This window comes from Panulirus ornatus, chromosome 66, assembly GCF_036320965.1.
Source record: "Panulirus ornatus isolate Po-2019 chromosome 66, ASM3632096v1, whole genome shotgun sequence".
Classification (NCBI taxonomy): Eukaryota; Metazoa; Arthropoda; class Malacostraca; order Decapoda; family Palinuridae; genus Panulirus; species Panulirus ornatus.
Genome location: NC_092289.1, coordinates 20,930,429 through 20,950,064, shown reverse-complemented (window position 1 = coordinate 20,950,064; position 19,636 = coordinate 20,930,429). Strand labels below are relative to the sequence as shown.

At 45.5% G+C, this 19,636-nt stretch overlaps 1 protein-coding gene across 1 annotated transcript in view; it reads right to left on the bottom strand.

Moving 5' to 3' along the window:
* Positions 1–19,636, bottom strand: part of LOC139746696 (PDF receptor-like) — a 199,899-nt gene that overhangs the window by 68,139 nt on the left and 112,124 nt on the right. Inside the window, exon 5 of the mRNA XM_071658144.1 lies at positions 15,037–15,140. Within this exon, the coding sequence (XP_071514245.1) occupies positions 15,037–15,140 (104 nt within the window). The remainder of the gene's footprint in view (positions 1–15,036; positions 15,141–19,636) is intronic.

Below are 19,636 nucleotides of genomic sequence, written 5' to 3'. Positions count from 1 at the left end.
TGTGGATTATGGAGTTCATCCTGCCTAGGGGCACCATTGATCAAACGAGCACCTCCTCCAGCGCTCGTCATCTCTATCTACGTCCCAGTTCTCATCCCCTGAGGGAGATGTTCGAATCCTCTTAAATGAGGAACAAAGATGATTTATTCTGGACGGATTCGACCTGTGGTGCTTAATGCTGCCTCGGTGAGGATAACAGTATTCTGGCGGTCTCGGATGCCGCAACACGGAGTCACTGGGTGTCGTAACTAGATGGAGGCGTCGGATGTCGTAATGCGGCGACCGCCTCGGGTATCGCAACACCGAGGACGCGACAGTGTAGCAATACACCAAGCGCTAGTGAATGCGCAAAGGTCATCTTACGCTGAATCAGTACGACGCAGATGTCATGTCGGACGGGAGTAGTGTTATGGGTTGAGGGCGGAGGAGGAGGGATGTTGGGGGAGGTGGTATTATGTGGCATGAAGGATATGAGGTTAGCAGTGTGGCACGGGTGCAGTGGAGGGGAGGGAGGGATTGTAGAATGAGGGATGACAAGGAGTAGGGAGGGTTAAGAGAGGGAAGGGGGGTGGGGGTCTTAAGGAACATTCGGGCGACGAGAGGTTGGGCATTGGTTGGATTTGAGGGTTAAGGGTTGGTCGTGTGGGTTTGAGTGACACTGGTGATGTGAGCATTAGATGTGGCCAGGATTAGGAGGTTTGCAGCGGTGCAATTAGGATGATGTGGATGGCTACCTTAAAACAGGTTGACTGGCTATTTCCTCACGCTGGCAGCCTGTAAGGTCAACCCCTTCGTGCAGTGTGTGCTGGAGGTGGGTTAAGGTTGCAGGAGTCCACAGGGCTGTGTGTGTGTATGTGTGCCGGGGGACGAGGGGCGAGACGAACAAAGTGCTGGACACCATGGCAAGGAGGTTAATGTATCAGACCCATGCATGCGTGTAGACACATAAGCACTATGACGAACCCAACTCGAGTTGCACGCATGCTGTAATTTGGCGCCACCAACACACGCACTTTCGAGGAACGTTTACGAATTCCCGTAATGATGCAATTTCCTGCAACTACTCCAGAAACAGAGACCCATTAATTCATTAACTGCACCCAAACTATTCCGCTGCTAACATATTAATGTTATCCCAGAGCTAATTAAACCACTAAGTTCTCCCTCAACACGAGTCAACAGCTGCTTTATTAGGTTCCAAGTATGTTAGGGAGGCTTAGATGGTATAGTACAGTTAGGAAGGGCACGAACGTTCTGAATTCTCCTGAATAGTTGTGATGAATGAATAAGTAGATAAATGAATAAATGAATAACGGTTTATTGGATTTAGGGAGCCATTCTGCTGAAAATAAACAGCTGAGATATTACAGATATTACAGACTGGAGGTCCCAAGAACATAACAAAATAAGATGTAAAGGATACTGCGAGAGGCCTATTGGTCCATGCTAGGCAGGTCCTGAGTCTGTCCACCCTACAACCATCCGCCTGAAGAGCTTGAGATGCCGTTATGGTGGGTGTGTCCACACTTTGTATAAGCAAGTGGGTGAGGTGTACCTTCCGTAAACCAGGGTGGCAGATATCCAGGGATGTTTACAGAGTAAACGATGTGGTTTAGACATTACGAGATTGGCTGAATATCGCGTGGTGAATGGTTACAATAATGAGGTAGTTGACATAATGAATGACTGTGTGTGTAGGTAGTTATTTGTACAGTACAAGGAAGGAGTTCCACACCCCTGGGGACCATCTTACGAATTTTCTTTCACACATCGTAGCATTTTGCTTAATGTAAGCATTCACTGTTTCATCTAGTAGCCGATTCCATTCATCCGTTATGCTTATACTCTCAAAGTACTTCTTTACAATTTTTTTTTTTTTCAGACAAGTTCCTACCTTGATTTCATATTGTACCATCTGGTTCGACTTGGTAAACAGTTGTTCACTGTTTCCGTCTTCAAATTGGTTTGGCGACCTTTAAGGGCGCGAGACATCGAGACCACGTCTCCTAACGGGAAGCTGGCTTTAATTACCCCGGATACCACCAACATAGCTCTCAGAGGCCTGGCATTTCTACAATGGCAATTGTACACTGATCACCGTTGAACCCTAGACAAGGCATAGAATGGATCGTGTTTATGACCCACGTCGTCCTCGAGCGGCGAAGACGTCCTCGAGTCTCAAGGCTGACCAGGAGACAGTTTCATTTATCACGATGATGCTGTCGTCTGCCGAGTGTTGCCTTTTTTTAATTCATCTTGAGGTGGGGCTAGTATCCGTAAGACGCAAGACCCATTCATCTCCATTTTCATCTAAAGATATCACGTTTTGAGTTATCAATCCATCATGTAACGTCTTTAAGAATTGATGAGAATAGAATGAAACTGATCAATTCTTCGTTTTCCCTTTCCCTTAGTTACCGTTCGATAGCGTTTTTGTTGGATAGCTCCAAGTGGTGACAGCGCCCGTAAGGTTGAATACAATTGCACTAGAGGATAGACTTGTCAGAATGCTGCCTCACGCGTTCGGTATGACAGAGGGAAACGTTTATTGAAGAGCATGCGGAAGATATATTGGAAAATGTATGACATGAAGGAACTGGATGACTTCGGTACAGAAATGAAGACTTGCATTTTTTGCTGTGTTATACACGTATCAGATTATTCATTCAGACTCTCCTGAGTCTCGCTTTGCCCCAGGGAATATATACTATAATATATATCGAGTTTAAATGCCTCCCCCTCCTTTTTTTTTCTTTTTATCCTGCATTCATTGATCTGTGAAGACATCTTGGGGTTGGCTATTCATTTTGAGGAGGGAGAGGATGTTGGGGAGAGATTTCTTTGAGACAGACGAGCACATACATCAAAACTTGTTGGCTGGGGAGACGTTTAATGCTTTTGTAACGTCAGAAAGATATCCCCAATTCTGAAGGTGAAAGATATTCGGCGATAGTCAAAATCATTTGCACAAATATCCTTCAAAGAAAATCGATAGATAATGTTAAAGTCAATAAAGAATGTGATAGTCAACAGCAGTTAAAAAAAAAAAAACTAGAATACATCAATGCAGAATCGTTGTGTTTACGTAAGCGCACCAGACAGACATGGAATCCATTTTCGAACTCTTGGTCCGCAAAGCGCTCCGATCATTCGGCACTTCAAAGCTATATTTTGAATGCTTATTATGGATCCAAGTTTAACGACTGTCGAAAGCTCGATGACCGTAAGTCAAACAACATATTACCCCTCATCACTAATGAGTTCCATTGGCGGGTAAAATGTGCCGCCTTGATCTGATATTGGAACATTTCTGGCGGTGAATAGACTCACCAGTTTCACCGTCAACGACGCGAGGAGAGGACCACCAGCGGATGAGTTCCTCCGTCTCTTTTTCGGCAAGATATCATTACGTCCCAGTGTAGTCATTGGACCAGGCTGGATATAGCGGATGTATTGGTGCTTCCAGCGGGGACGCTGGGGGTCTTTGGAAACAAACCATCAGAGACAGAGGAGGAGGAGGAGGAGGGGGAGAAATGATTTCATCTTCGCCCGGAAAGGAAATGTATATACTCTGTGTTATGCATCAGAAAATCCGGTACGGTAACACAGAATGTGATTAGTCGAGTACTTTGCCAGAGCCGCAGAAGAAGTCTGTGTCCTCTAGTGGCGCAGCCTCCAGCCCGGATGCCGTATCATTACACACGTAGGTGCGCGGCTGTTTTACGGGAGTTTCTTGGCGGCCCGGATGCCGGCGCTGTTTTACGGGAGTTCCTGGTACTATTATCGTACAGCTCAACGGATTCCGATTATGCTCACCCGATAAGGTGATTTTCTTTTCCAGAAGGACGGAAATGAGGATGAGATGGGGATGGTTCCTTTGAGAATGCTCTCTCTCTCTCTCTCTCTTTTTTAACGCATCTGTGAGAGATATAACAAAGATATTTTGCACACGGGCGCGCACACAGAGGGTACTTGGCCTGGGGGAAGGGGGTATGCTTTCAAAGAGTTGCATTTCATTTATTCTCAGATAACGAAAAGAAAAAAAAAAATCACGTTTCCGAAGTAAACACGAGTCATTATGTTACTATTTTCAATAGCATTAGTTAAATGACTGAATATATTTTATGTTCATTTAAGGTTCCCTTATTCCCTTATTGATTGGGGTTCATCCTTTGATCTCCCTGCCCTTATGGCATCATTTACCGGACCAGCAGACCATAGAATGAATTCACATCAATGTTTCGTCTAATTATCCGCCATACATCAATACCCATTGAATCGTGCGCAGTCACAGCAATATTTGATTTGGACATAAGCAACAAAATATAATTGTTATGGTTATTTGTAACAGAACATACGTAAGGGCTGTACATCATGGATCCCATCGTAATGAGCTGCCCCGGGACGTAAATCTTGCTATATGCTGTTAGTACCGTCGACGTCCATCCGATTTGTGTCAATACCTTCGTGTTTGTTTAACGTGGGCCTCCCTGATGCTGGTGAGTTACTGGCAGAAAACGGAGCCGAATGGTTCGAGGGGCGCGCATTGACGCGTCTCTTACCTCCGTGTTGTGGAACATTATAGTTAGGTTGTGTTGCAGGGTAAGGGCTTTTGTCGGTACTGTCTCTTAAGGACAAGGGCTGTTGTAGATGGGAGGGATGTTTTATGGACAAAAGGCTTTTGTAGACGGAATGTCTTGCAGTGTAGGATTTATTGCGGATCTGGAGGGCACTGTAAGGCAAGAGCTGTTGTATATAAGATGTTATACGGAGCATATTGAAGTATTACTGGGTTTTATAACATCCCCGGACGTAGGATGCTGTATGGAAGGAGCCGATATTATATTGAGGTGTGTTATATCTCCCCATTGTTACTTTATTATTGCAGTAATACACCTGAATGAAGAATATCAGCGTCTTTGTGTCTTTTTCTTAACGATACCCATTTTCGTTTAACAAGTCTTGTCATCCATTCTCTTGTTAACACTAATGTCAGTGTTAATCCTGGGAATTACGACGGTAACCCAGACCTCCGTATCGTCTCATGATTTCTCTTTGTTCGTTTTTGTTTTTTGAAAAAAAATAAAAGATAATTCACACGAAAGATAATAAAGATTTCTCTCTCGGTAAATTCACCTCACTTAAAACGTACTTGGATTATACATGAAAATGTGGACTCAGTCTACGTCCTTGTGTACAACGGTGAACGTAGTCGGGCCCCCTCGCATCAAACTGACCTGTACATCTCTGTTGCTGCGGTGCTACATCTGTGAGAGCTGGGGAGAGAGAGAGAGAGAGAGAGAGAGAGAGAGAGAGAGAGAGAGAGAGAGAGAGAGAGAGAGAGAGAGAGAGAGAGAGAGAAGAATTACAAAACGGAGGGAATAAGGGATTGAGTTGGTAGGCCTAAACGTCACATCAATTTGGCGTTCCTTGTATGTGAGGAATTTGGTCCTGTAGAGACGCGGGGAGGGAGAGAGAGAGAGAGAGAGAGAGAGAGAGAGAGAGAGAGAGAGAGAGAGAGAGAGAGAGAGAGAGAGAGAGAGAGAGGTTGGGAAGGAATTGCTTTGGGTCACTGAGAGGTTGGGGGACATACTGGGGAGCAAGATCACTAGGGGTGTTGGGAGGGAATGACATTATCCTGGGGGATGAAGGGGAGAAAACACGCCTGGGGAGAATGGTGAGGGAAAACGAATCCTGGGAGAAGAGTTTACGGGAAAACTCTCGGGTAGGAGAGAGAGGAAGGGCAACACTCCTGAGGCAACGCTATCCTGGGGAGAGAGGCGAGGCAACACTCCTGTGGGAGGAGGCAACACTGCTGTGGGAGGAGGCAACACTCCTGTGGGAGGAGGCAACAACTACTGTAGGAGGAGGCAACACTCCTGTGGGAGGAGGCAACACTCCTGTGGGAGGAGGCAGCACTCCTGTGGGAGGAGGCAACAACTACTGTAGGAGGAGGCAACACTCCTGTGGGAGGAGGCAACAACTACTGTGGGAGGAGGCAGCATTCCTGTGGGAGGAGGCAACACTACTGTAGGAGGAGGCAACACTAATGTAGGAGGAGGCAGCACTCCTGTGGGAGGAGGCAACACTCCTGTGGGAGGAGGCAGCACTCCTGTGGGAGGAGGCAACACTACTGTAGGAGGAGGCAACACTCCTGTGGGAGGAGGCATCACTCCTGTGGGAGGAGGCAACACTACTGTAGGAGGAGGCAACACTCCTGTGGGAGGAGGCAACACTACTGTAGGAGGAGGCAACACTGATTTCTTCTAAGAAGAACATCCAGAGGACATGGGATGAATAGCTCTGGAATCTTTATCAAAGATTTTTTGTTTTCTCTCACTTTCTTTTCCACAGCCTCCCTCCTCCCCCAGTAGCCCTCACTTCCCCTCCCTCCTCCAGTCCCCAGACCACTCTCTCTCTCTCCCCCACTCCCCAGGTCAGCTCCTATTGACAGCACAGAGCAGCCAACACATCTACCAATGGAGCACCGCTGGCGTCGCCCAGAGTTACTTGGAAGTTGAGACTTGGTCTCGCTATACAGAGCGGAGCAAGCCCCCCTCCCCCCCCCCCCCCTCCACTCCCCTCCCCATGGAGAACTATTATTTAACTCTAATCTATATAATGACGGTATGAGACAGGCTGGATGGAGGCTTTTTTACGGGCGGGAAGGTAAGTCCTGAGTTGTATAATAGTCGTAAAGACCAGGGCTTCAGGAGAGGAGCTCTTGACATATCGTGGTCGTAATTTCAACTGAGGATACATGACATGGGTGGAGGAAGCGCTTATCTTGTAGCAGAGACGTATATCACTGTTGCTCTCTGGGGTCTTGTTTTTCCCTCCTTTTTTTCCCCCTGTACAGAATACCATTAAAGTCAAAGTTGGAGGTAATTTAGGACGAAGATGTTGTATATAAAAGCGGTTTACGGCATCGCAATTTGTTTAAAAAAGCAATACGTAAAAGATTTTTTTTTGGGGGGGGGGGTTTCGCTGCTAAAGTAAAAGTAAATATATATATATATATATATATATATATATATATATATATATATATATATATATATATATATATATATATATATATATATATATATATATATATGTTGTCGCATCTACCACAAAAAAAGAAAAAAATTGTAAGCGTTTTACGGGATTGCAGCAATAGAATAGACGTATTGTTTGTATAACGCTCGTACAATAATATGTTTTCTGTTTGCTTAATGAGAATTAGGTGGTTGGCGGCTCGTATGTGAATACTCATACTTTTGTACATAGAGTGAAAATGTGTCGAATTGATACAGTCCTGCGGGATGTAAGTTAGCAGTCACGATGCACGAGCTTCTATCTAATATCCTTGTTGAACTGTGCCTGGCAAGGTGTGGAGAACAGAATGTATGTGTGGAGGAAATTTTGATTTTCTTTTGCACGTTGCTGTACAAAACATATCATGATAGAATCGGTAAGAGAGAGAGAGAGAGAGAGAGAGAGAGAGAGAGAGAGAGAGAGAGAGAGAGAGAGAGAGAGAGAGAGAGAGAGAGAGAGAGAGATGTCAGTTAAAAGTACCTCGGCCTAGAATTGCTAATTCATGCACCACTAAAAGCTCCTCCCTTTATTACATTTTCATATTCCCTTCATTGGCAGGTTGTTTGGGCTATGGGCCTGTCAGCTGCCGTGCCGTAAACTAGTTACATCCACCGACCCATAAATGTGTCATCACCTTCAGGTTTGTTCAAGGTAATTCTGTGACCATGTACACGTATTTATGTATGTGACTTGTCCCTGCACCACTCTGGCTTTATCGCTGGGGTAACAGTCTCACCTCACACAGAAGGTGATTTGTTATGACCTTCTGAAAATAGTCGATTCCTTATTGGTCAAGTGACACGTGTTGATTTTTTTTTTTTTTCGCTCGTGTTACGCCGGGTTGTTGAGCACGACACCACGACGCTTTGAGCACGACGCCGGAGCGACCCTTGAGCACGACGCCCGAGCGACCCCTTGAGTAAGACACCGGAGCGACCCCTTGAGTAAGACGCCGAAGCGACCCCTTGAGTAAGACGCCGGAGCGACCCCTTGAGTAAGACGCCGGAGCGACCCCTTGAGTAAGACGTCGGAGCGACCCCCTTGAGTAAGACGCCGGAGCGACCCCTTGAGTAAGACACCGGAGCGACCCCTTGAGTAAGACACCGGAGCGACCCCTTGAGTAAGACGCCGGAGCGACCCCTTGAGTAAGACGCCGGAGCGACCCCTTGAGTAAGACGCCGGAGCGACCCCTTGAGTAAGGCGCCGGAGCGACCCCTTGAGTAAGACACCGGAGCGACCCCTTGAGCACGACGCCGGAGCGACCCCTTGAGCACGACGCCGGAGCGACCCCTTGAGCACGACGCCGGAGCGACCCCTTGAGAACGACGCCGGAGCGACCCCTTGAGTAAGACACCGGAGCGACCCCTTGAGTAAGACGCCGGAGCGACCCTTGAGCACGACGCCGGAGCGACCTCTTGAGTAAGACGCCAGAGCGGCCCTTGAGCACGACGCCGGAGCGACCCCTTAAGTAGGATGCAGGAGGTAAACGTAAGACCCCTGGTTAGCTGGAAGGGAGTTGAGACGGGTAATTCACCACAAGTCTCTGTCCGGAGTCCACTCGCACTAACCTTGTATTTTGTCCTGTGTGTAACTTTGTACTGCGTATGGCGTGGACTAGGGAGCGTACCGCTCATTGTGGGCCACATCTCGTGTGATGCGTATTTAGAGTTTTTGAAGCATGTGTCGTTGTTATTGTTGTTATTTGGCGTACTGTGAATTGCATGTGGTGTTGACAGATTGTGTTCCTGTTCTTGTTGACACTATAGATGCTGTAGACACCTAGATACAGTAGGCTATACAATCTGCTCGTGGGGGTGTGTTGTGTCTTGGGTGTGTGTTGTCCCCTGAGTGTCGTAACTTCGGTATACTGTGTTTATTGTGGGGTTTTGTGTTCCGTGGTTTTGCGCCTGTTATGTATCGTTGGTTTTGTGGTTATTGTGGTATTGTATATAGTGCATTGTTTCCATACTGTAAAGTAGAAATAAGGATTTCGTACAAAATGTTTTAGATTTTTGTGTTTTCATCTTACTCGTTGTGTTTTCCATGGCCTGTTTGTTATGTGTCACGCGTGTTATGTGCATTTAACTTGTACTCCAAACGAGTGTCAGTATCATACATATGTTTCAAGTATTACGTATATTAAGTATACTTTCCTGCGTAGATGTTACAGGTGTTACAAACTGCTTGTAACCACTGGTGTGTATTGCATGCGTATGGTGGATTTTGTGACTCTTTTATCCTGTGTTGTATGTTAAGTTACCTTGTAAGGGCAGTTTGGACTAGATATCACATTTATGTTTTGAAATCTATGGATATCACATATATCGCTGTTCTTGTCCTGAGGAATTTCGTATTTGGGAAAAAAAAAAAAAGGAAAGAAAAGAAATGAAAGGAGCGAAAATTGACCGTGCGAGCCGAAGGATCCTGTAGTTGAACGAAAACTTTGCATCTCTTAATTAAAAAGTTGACGAGGAAACACTTACACAAGTTTGTCAGAACATGTGCAATATTCAAGCCGTGTAACGACACACACACACACACACACACACACACACACACACACACACACACACACACACATTTTCCATGATACATTCTCTCTCTCTCTCTCTCTCTCTCTCTCTCTCTCTCTCTCTCTCTCTCTCTCTCTCTCTCTCTCTCTCTCTCTCTCTCTCCTGCCTGCTGGCATTCACTTCACGGACATAATGTCATCTCTCGATCTCGCACACACACACACACACAACACTTGGAAACAAGCACATGATAACTCAAGTTCGACTTGTGCGGCGAAGCCACGATGGATTTTCCAGCGGTGAGCGCTGCGCTCGAGGTCCCCCCCCCCCCTTTTTTTTTTTGACGGTAACCTCCCTCGTTAAGGAAACAAATGTAAATATTCAAAGAAAAGGAAAAAAGATATATAAATACCTTCCCATGCCATCAATGGTGAAGACAAATGGAAAGCGTAATCAGTCAGTGTGTGTGTGTGTGTGTGTGTGTGTGTGTGTGTGTGTGTGTGTGTGTATGTGTTTGTGTGTGTGTGTTTACAGGCGGCCAACAGGAGGAAACACACTGGGGGGAGAAGAAATATTTACTCAACTCTTCCCCCCACTTGGTTGCATCACACGGAACCCCCCCTCCCCTGCTCGTCTCACCCACTGTATTTAGAGGTGTTCTTGGGAGGGGGCGAGAGAGAGAGAGAGAGAGAGAGAGAGAGAGAGAGAGAGAGAGAGAGAGAGAGAGAGAGAGAGAGAGAGAGAGTACTTCCTTGTCGCCATTTTCAATATGAGGTTCGGATGCATTCAGTTTCCTCAAGGGTTTTCAGTAACTCGCAAGAAATATATATATATATATATATATATATATATATATATATATATATATATATATATATATATATATATATATATATATATAAACTGTGGTGCCATCAACTTTGGCTGGGGAAAAAAGGTTAGCTGACTTCCGCGTGGTTGGCCGGGCTAAAGAAATGAGAGACCACCGGAATTCTTTTGAGAAATACCTGAAGTCGACAGTTTGAAATGAAAAGAAGCTTTTTTTTTTGATATATATATATATTTATATGCAGCCATTTTAAGAAATGGTGAAACCTTGCACTCTTTTACCTCGCCTGTTATTACAGGCTACACAGTTTCCGAAGTCCCTCACAGCCTATTTTGATTCAGTTTATAGTGTTTATCAAAATGTCCTGTTTTCCTGTTTTCTTTTAAAAGACCGCTTCTCCAACATTTTATGGAACCTTCCTTACGTAGAGTCAGCGTCAGACCGGATTATATTTGTCTTGTTTCCTAGACACGGCGTCCTTTCCCATTTGTCCCTCAGTAGCGTCCGGAAAGCCAATTAGGACTCTTACATGATGCCCCTGGACGCCATGGATTTAATCCTGCGCTTGTAAACACTCCGATGACACGTCCAGCCCGTCGCGCGATACATCCACCCGAACAGGGCGACGACAGATTCAACCGAGCAGATAACCCATCCACCCAAATATAACCACACGGTCCACCTCTCCACTCCGTCAGTCACTACGTCCACTCAAACAGTCGGACAACACAACTACCTAACCAACCAGACTAGCACATCAACCCAAACACTTTCTTTCACACAGCACATCCAGCTAAACAGTCAGTCACAACATCTACCCACGTTATCAGGCAGCCTTTCCACCTCAGTAATAAGTCAGCATATCTACATCCGACCAGACAGTCAGACAACACGTTCATCAACCAAACAGTCAGACAACATATTCATCAACCAGACAGTCAGACAACACGTTCATCAACCAGACAGTCAGACAACATATTCATCAACCAGACAGTCAGACAACACATTCATCAACCAGACAGTCAGACAACATATTCATCAACCAGACAGTCAGACAACATATTCATCAACCAGACAGTCAGACAACATATTCATCAACCAGACCGTCAGACAACATATTCATCAACCAAACAGTCAGACAACACATTCATCAACCAGACAGTCAGACAACACATTCATCAACCAGACAGTCAGACAACATATTCATGCCAACACACACCCACCCACCTACCAAATCCTCCTTGATTGTCTCTCATTAGACTTGCTAAACCCACTTGAATCTAATTTTCTCATTTCCTACCTTGGCCAGACCCTTCACACCCCAACACACCCGGTCAAAACAGACTCACTCACCAGCATCATTATTCTTAACGACGAATTGGAAGCGAATATAGAAACATTTTGTTTATGTAAACGGAAGTTATTCTACAGGCAAAGAATATATATATATATATATATATATATATATATATATATATATATATATATATATATATATATATATATATATATATATATATATATATATATATATATTGATTTATTTATTCATTCATTTCCGTACGATAACCTTGAAGGTCATCAAGTACGATGGTTTTCAAGTACTTTTTTGGGCGAGTAAGTTGCCGACCGCATCTCTAATTCCCGTCGCCACTCTGCACAGTGTGAATATTAAATAGTTTTAGTTCCTCCTTTCTTGCCTCAGAGGGGCTTTGTACATAAGGATCCTGAAGCACCTTTGTGGAGGAGACGCTCCTCTTTAACCCGGCCGGTCCTTGTAGCCCTTGGGCTGCTGCAGGGGAGGAGATTTATTACCCTGCTTCTGAACCCTTTCTACGGTGCCATACCGTGGTGTCTCGCTCGCCCGTTACTGGTGAGGCTATACCTGGTTCAGCTGGGTGTCTCACTCGCCTCAGTGGATGTTTCAGTAGCGTTCACTGGTGTCATTGGGATTCGTCGACCCCTTTCTACCACATCGTTCCAATTCACTCTGTCATATGCACACCTTTCTTCCTCCTACACATCCAAGACCCGATCACTCAAAATCTTTTTCACCGCATCCTTCCATCTCCAGTTTGGTCTTCCGGTCCTCCTTGTTCCCTCCACTTTTGATGCATATATCCTCTTTGTTAACCTTTACTCATTCATTTCCTTGCCTCACACTCTCATGAGATTTTTTATTGTGCTGCCATATGTTCAAACAAACCCATTCTTTTTTTTGTCCCCCAGTTAACAATCTCTCTGCATATATTCATCAGTGCTCCCAGAACCTTCGCCCCCTCACCCACCTTATGACTCAATTTTGCTTCCATGGTTTCATTCGCTGCCATATCCACTCCCAGATTTGTAGCCTCTGTTCCAGGGGTACGACGGTTGCACATTACCAATCGGGTATTACTGCATAAGTGATTTTTCATTACATGTGTGCAATCAGAATTGATTAAAGTTTACAATGTAATGAATCCAGTCGTTAGATATTGCCCGGAGAAAGGATAAGTGAACAAGAGAAAGGGAGAGAGAGAGAGAGAGAGAGAGAGAGAGAGAGAGAGAGAGAGAGAGAGAGAGAGAGAGAGAGAGAGAGAGAGAGAGAGAGCTAGAATAGAGTTTTAATTAGCTTTGTTTGTTAACAGCATATTTTGAGAGAGGTAAATGAAGACTGATATTTCGAAATGACGTGCAGGCAAAGCTGACTAGAATTGTGGAAGCATGAGGAATAGAGAGAAGAACGAGGAAGTTAGGAAGACTGGCATAGAGAGGCATAGAAGGTAAGGAGACAAGAGATACAGATACAGATAGGAAAGATGTGACGGAGGAAGAAGGAGGGAGGTGGATAATCCTGCACGTACAGTGGATTAAGCGAGTGAAAAGAAACGATGGGAAACGTAATAACAGAGACGGAAACCATAGGACGATGAGGAGGGTAATTTGATTAAATCCACCATTGGGGCTCTGTGGCAGAACCCTGTTGCACTGTGGCACAGATCGTGCTGTACGTGTCCCAGTCAGGCTGTGTGGCAGAACCCTGTTACACTGTGGCACAGATCGTGCCGTACGTATCCCAGTCAGGCTGTGTGGCAGAACCCTGTTACACTGTGGCACAGATCGTGCTGTACGTGTCCCAGTCAGGCTGTGTGGTAGAACGCTTGTGTCAGAGACCGTATACTGTGTCCCACTGGGGCTGCGCGCCCGAGCGGTGTTACTGTGTGACACCGGTGCATCAGGACTTTGTGACACGTTACACACTGTACTGCACCGCGTCTCTCTCTCTCTCTCTCTCTCTCTCTCTCTCTCTCTCTCTCTCTCTCTCTCTCTCTCTCTCTCTCTCTCTCTCATCCTGTACAACGTGTACCAATCACATTAGCATCCCGCCCTTGTACTGTATAATCACTGGTCATTAATTACATTAAAAGCACATATAACGTAAGCGCCAGTGTCGCCTGATCACATATATTGAAGTGATATGTTATATGATCAGATATGATGAAGTGGTCTGTTATATGATCAGATATAGTGAAGTGGTCTGTTATATGATCAGATATAGTGAAGTGGTCTGTTATATGATCAGATATAATGAAGTGATCTGTTATACATAGTTTGTTATGACTGCGGTAATCACTGTGACGGCAAGTTCCACGTTGTTTGGGACGTATTTGACAGTGAAATATGATCGTGCATTTGCCGCGAATTGAGTTACTAGGATGAGTAACGTGAATTTACCGTAAATCGAGTTACCAGGATGAGTAACGTGCATCTCCCGTGAATCGAGTTACTCAGATGAGTAACACGTTACGCCGGGAGGGCGCAAGTTGCCGCGGAGGTGTTCACCTGCCAATTGATCATCGTGTGTCGGGCAGTACTAAACCCTGTATCAGTGTCTTCCTGTCGGGGGGGAGGCGGGAACGGGTGTCACGGCGAGTGGCTGACGTCGGTCTGCTTGACACGGGGCAGCCGGGGACACGACCCTGATCCTAATGCAATAGATGCTGAAAGTGACAGCTTGGCGGGCCTTGTGTCTGGGTGAGGGGAGGCGGGCGTGGATGATGAGCGCGGGTGTTGGGATGAACCGCTATTGGAACGCTGGGGGTCCCGGTGGTGAGAAGGGGTACGTGTGTGTGTAACTATATAAGGTTGGCTGCTTCATTCCTCAAGAGATTTTCTCGTGGATACGTCTGATTTCATAATGTACATACATACATACATACATACATAGGATACCAGTATACCTCCCCTGCCATCGCGAGGTATCGTCATTAACGGATGTAAACAGCCTCATTCGCACCCATCTTGTCTAGCTGTCATGTATCCTGCGCGCACACACACACACACACACACACACACACACACACACACACACACACACACACACACACACACACACACACACACACACACACACCACAGCCTGTCATCCACAGTTGAGCCCCGCACACCACACTGCTCCAGGTTTTACCTTGACGGCTTCATATGTCCTGGTTCAGCCGATATATGGTACGTTGTTCCCCATATAGCACGTCTGTTCAGCCCAAATTAGATTATCAAATGACCTGGGAGAGATGTGAGATGAGTAAAGGTGTGTGTGTGTGTGGGGGGGGGGGGGGATGAGAGACGACTTACCTGAAGTAGAAGAAGATGGCCAGCGAGACGCAGAGAGATGCTAGAGACAGACTAAGACCCACGATCTCCATGATGCGCGTGCCCAGGGCGATGTCCAGCTTCATCTGTGGGAGAGGAGGTCATACGGGTCAGCTCACACACGTCATGATAGGAATTTACGCACACACACACACACACACACACACACACACACACACACACACACACACACATGATGAGGCGGTCCAGACAGGAGGTATCTTGGTACTACAAGACCCGTACCGTCCAAGTGGACAGTCTGGTGTTTTAGGGGCACCCGTGGGTGCAACACCTGGATCGCCATGTCTAGATTCGTTACATGGGGATTATCATCTTTGTTTCAGGACCTACACCCAACAACTGCTGCTTGTTACCTGTTGTGATGTGGGAGGGAATACGCCCCTCACAGGCGTGTTCTTGGACTGGTAGAAGGGATCTGGCTACATCTTACGCAAGAGGTAGGTAAAGACGCCGGAATATCTGGCGCCTCATGTATTTCTCTCTTGTGCTCACGAGCCGGAGAGGTTGAGGGAGTATCCTGTTGGGATATGTGGACGACTTCCACCAACCCATGGCACCGGTGTCCATCATAGATACCACGAGAGCTCTGTATCACTCGAACCTTTGCAGGGCATCGGCTCAGTCTGGTCTGGTCTGGCGTACCTCTGGCGCCACCTCTCTCTCTCTCTCTCTCTCTCTCTCTCTCTCTCTCTCTCTCTCTCTCTCTCTCTCTCTCTCTCTCTCTCTCTCTCTCTCTCTCTCTCTCTCTCTCATGTCCTTGCTACTGGAGGTAACGCAGCCTTGGACCTGGGAAACAGTGCTCTTCCTTAGAAAGGGGATCATGAGGTAACTTGTTGTATAATACTATATTGAATTATACACAAGGACATGTGTTTGTGTGTGTGTGTGTGTGTGTGAGAGAGAGAGAGAGAGAGAGAGAGAGAGAGAGAGAGAGAGAGAGAGAGAGAGAGAGAGAGAGAGAGAGAGAGAGAGAGAGAGAGAGAGAGAGAGAGAGAGAGAGAGAGATGTGTATGTTATAACTGACATGACTATGGATTCAGCAAGGTGGCCCTGTGCCTTAACAACAAAGGGACCAGCAGTACAAGGTGGCTAATGGAACTCGTTTGATTCCCAGCCCGCCGGGTCTTGGGCAAAGCCGTACGTCTCCGCTCGACAAACAGTCTGGATGCCCTAAATTTAGGAGCACATTCGAACTTTTACGTCACCCTTCTTGGGTTTCTCTGTCCCAGTTTATGGAAATGTGTGGGAAATACGACGTACGACTTGCAGCTGAAGTGTGTGAAGACGCGAGAGATAGATGTATATTCCTTCCTTCCGTAACTCTCTCAGCTTAACGTTAATGTCTCGAGCCATTGATGGTACGACTCATGGTGTCGTGACGTGACTTATATAAACTAAGGTCAACAAGTCAGGAGCCAGGCCATCATGCCCAACGATCATACTCTCGTGGTCAGAGATCCTAGGGTCGTATATATATATATATATATATATATATATATATATATATATATATATATGACCCGTGGTTTGGCATGGCGGTTGGTATTAGTTCGTGCTCAAGACTCGAACAGTCGTGCTCAAGGGTCTGCCGTCGTGTTCAAGGGTCGCACCGTCGTGTTCAAGGGTCGCACCGTCGTGTTCAAGAGTCGTAGCGCCGTGCTCAAGGGCTGCACCTTGTTGGTTAAGCATTTAATCGGCTGAAGACCTCAAGGCTGCGTTGTACGCTCAGAAATACTTGTGCCTTTGTTTAAGGGACAGGAGGGTAATAGGAAGGAGGGAGGACCAAGGCCCTTATATAAACATGTCTATCTTTATACCAGCGTGGAAAAGAGGTAAGAATTATACCTGTCATATACCCCTCACGTGATCTGGTACTTTTATTGACGCAAAAGCTAAACTCATATGCTGAGGACTTGAATATTTCAGGGTAAAGCCAGTCATACATCAGATCACTAACTGGGGAACTGTAAGGGCTTTACCTTTCATGTTGCTAGCTGTACCTCTGAAAGTATTTGCAACTGCAGTGGCTGTTATGTTTCAGTATGTAAATGTTTTATCGCTTGATGTACTGGTAAAATGCAGGGCGAAAAATATTGTAGACTGTATTTGAATTGTCATATTTCATAAAAATTACAATATATATATATATATATATATATATATATATATATATATATATATATATATATATATATATATATATATATATATATATATATATATATATATAAACTTTTTAAGATACATTTCATTAAAGATCAAACTTCACTGTCTTTTCCGTTTATGTTTTGATAATATTGTTCAGAAGGTTGTAAATTAAACCACCTGTATCCATTTTCTTTATGTAAGCACTACGCGCGCTATCTTACGCACTTGCACTCTCCACTACGCTGATGATTCCATCGCTTCACTCTACACTTGCACCATCTTGAGGGATTGTTGGTAGTACCATCTACATAAGCTTGTCTTGACTGAGAGAATGGCGTTGCGACACGAGGCGCCTCCGCAAGGGGAAGTATCCACCGCTGTTTGCTCGTTGAGGAAGAACAACAGCAAAGCTAATTTTAGGTAGAGCTGTAGTACTGTGATCCGGGTTGGCACGTCGCAGTATCCCCCTATTTCAGATCTGCAGGAGGCCTTCGTCACTAGCGCAACAAAAAGATTTACGATTAATCATTCAGATATTTCATGAAAATGTATATACAATGCAGATTTGTCGTATGTAAATGCCACGGCATGTATATGAAATGTAGGGTCATTGCTGGACCATACATGTGGTTACAACCTCGCGAGTGGAAGGTCACCTTCGGAAAGGTAGTGCCAGCCTCACTGGGCGAAAAATTAGACAGTCGTCGAAGAACGTATTCCAGAGGAGTCTCTGCTTTCCCTGCTGCCGATTGCGACGCAGTCGTGAAGCTGCGGTATGCCCCTTTAAGTGGGTGGGTATATTGGAGGTTTGTATGACCAAAGCACTGAATGCATCGAATGTGGGACAGTGGCGGAGAGAGGCGCGGGGCTTCCCTGTTATTGTTGGCGAGTCCCCAGAGGCTTGTTAGCATATGATTATGTAAAGCGGCTGTTTACCCCTCACGACCAGGCCATAGATGGGGCCCTTTTGCTCAAGCCACTGGTGGTGACGGGAGTGGCAAGGCACTCTCGTCTGCTGCAGCTGGTGCTGCTGGTGGCGGCAGAGGGTGAAACAAAATTATTGTCAAGGTGATTCGATTGTGGCCCAGCGTTTCGGACTCCGGGAGTGACCTAGAAGACGTAATATATTGGTGTTCTTCAAGTTGCTATGTATCTTTTTTATGTAGATATCCGACGAGGTTTTGGACATTCTCCATTATGTTGATATTCTAAACTCATCCATGAATTTCAGACTTTCAGATGAGATAAGGTTATTTTTCTAGGGTCAATCATAGTTGGAGATTATCCAAACATCTCTACAAATGTTATAGTTGTGGAGGTGTTAGGGAGGGAGTATTTTCTCCACGTCTTGTTTCTAAAGCAAATGGATCTGTTAAAACTGGAAAAAAAATAATGTAACTCATATTGCATTGTCTGTCGTTCCTCCTAGGGTGAGGTCATTCAAAATAGCCTTACCATATACGACTGTATGAGGAAGTGAACGAGATATTTGGCGATTAAACTCGTCGAATGACGAAAGAAATTGTATGAAGTATCTTTCAAAATCGTTCATTCGTAGACATGATATTCGTCTGGTGAGTGGGATGATTAGGTTTGGGATGATGGGATGATTAGGTTTGGGATGATAACTGTTTTGCAAGAAGGTTTTTCACTTGTCTTTAACATCGTGGAGTTTACCTGGAAACACCCCCACGACCCCGAGAGTACGAGAGGAATTTCACCTCCAATTATCCCATTACCATCATTTTTCCCGTAGGTGTAACCAGGTTAACCTCGCTCCGTCCTCTCAAGTTTGTGGGACTCGGGAGTGCTGGGATTTTGTTTTCCTCGAGATTCCTGCCACTTAATCGGTCATAAGAAACTTGGGTGTTTGACGGCCGGTCTGGTCGGTCGGTCGGTTCATCGGTCAGGCTCGGGTGTTTAGTGCGACCAGTTCGTGGGTGATGATCAAACTTCTGTTGGTGGTTGGGTAATGGTTTGTTAGGCCTGATTTACATGACTGAAGATTTATCTTGCACGATTTTTTTTTTCATTTTAGGCTTTTGAATGTGTGACGGTGGCTTTCGAGTCTCATTCCTAGTTTGTGTGTGTGTGTGTGTGTGTGTGTGTGTATGTATATAATGTTCCCGGATGTAATAAATGTATTGTAGAATGGTCATTAAGAGAGGTCGCAGCACAGACGCAAAGTCCCTGAACACGACAACGGTACGCTTGCTAACCCTGTACTGGGAATGATAGGGGTGAGAGAGGGGTCAGTCGGCGGCCATCGTAATCCTTAAGAAATACAAACGAATCGTTGGTTTCTATTTGACCGCAAGTTATGGTGAAATTAGTCTTGTGATTTCTGCTTATACGAACACCGCTGATTCACTGACCAATAGTTGGGGGGGGGGACATGAGTGGCTTTTGTTTG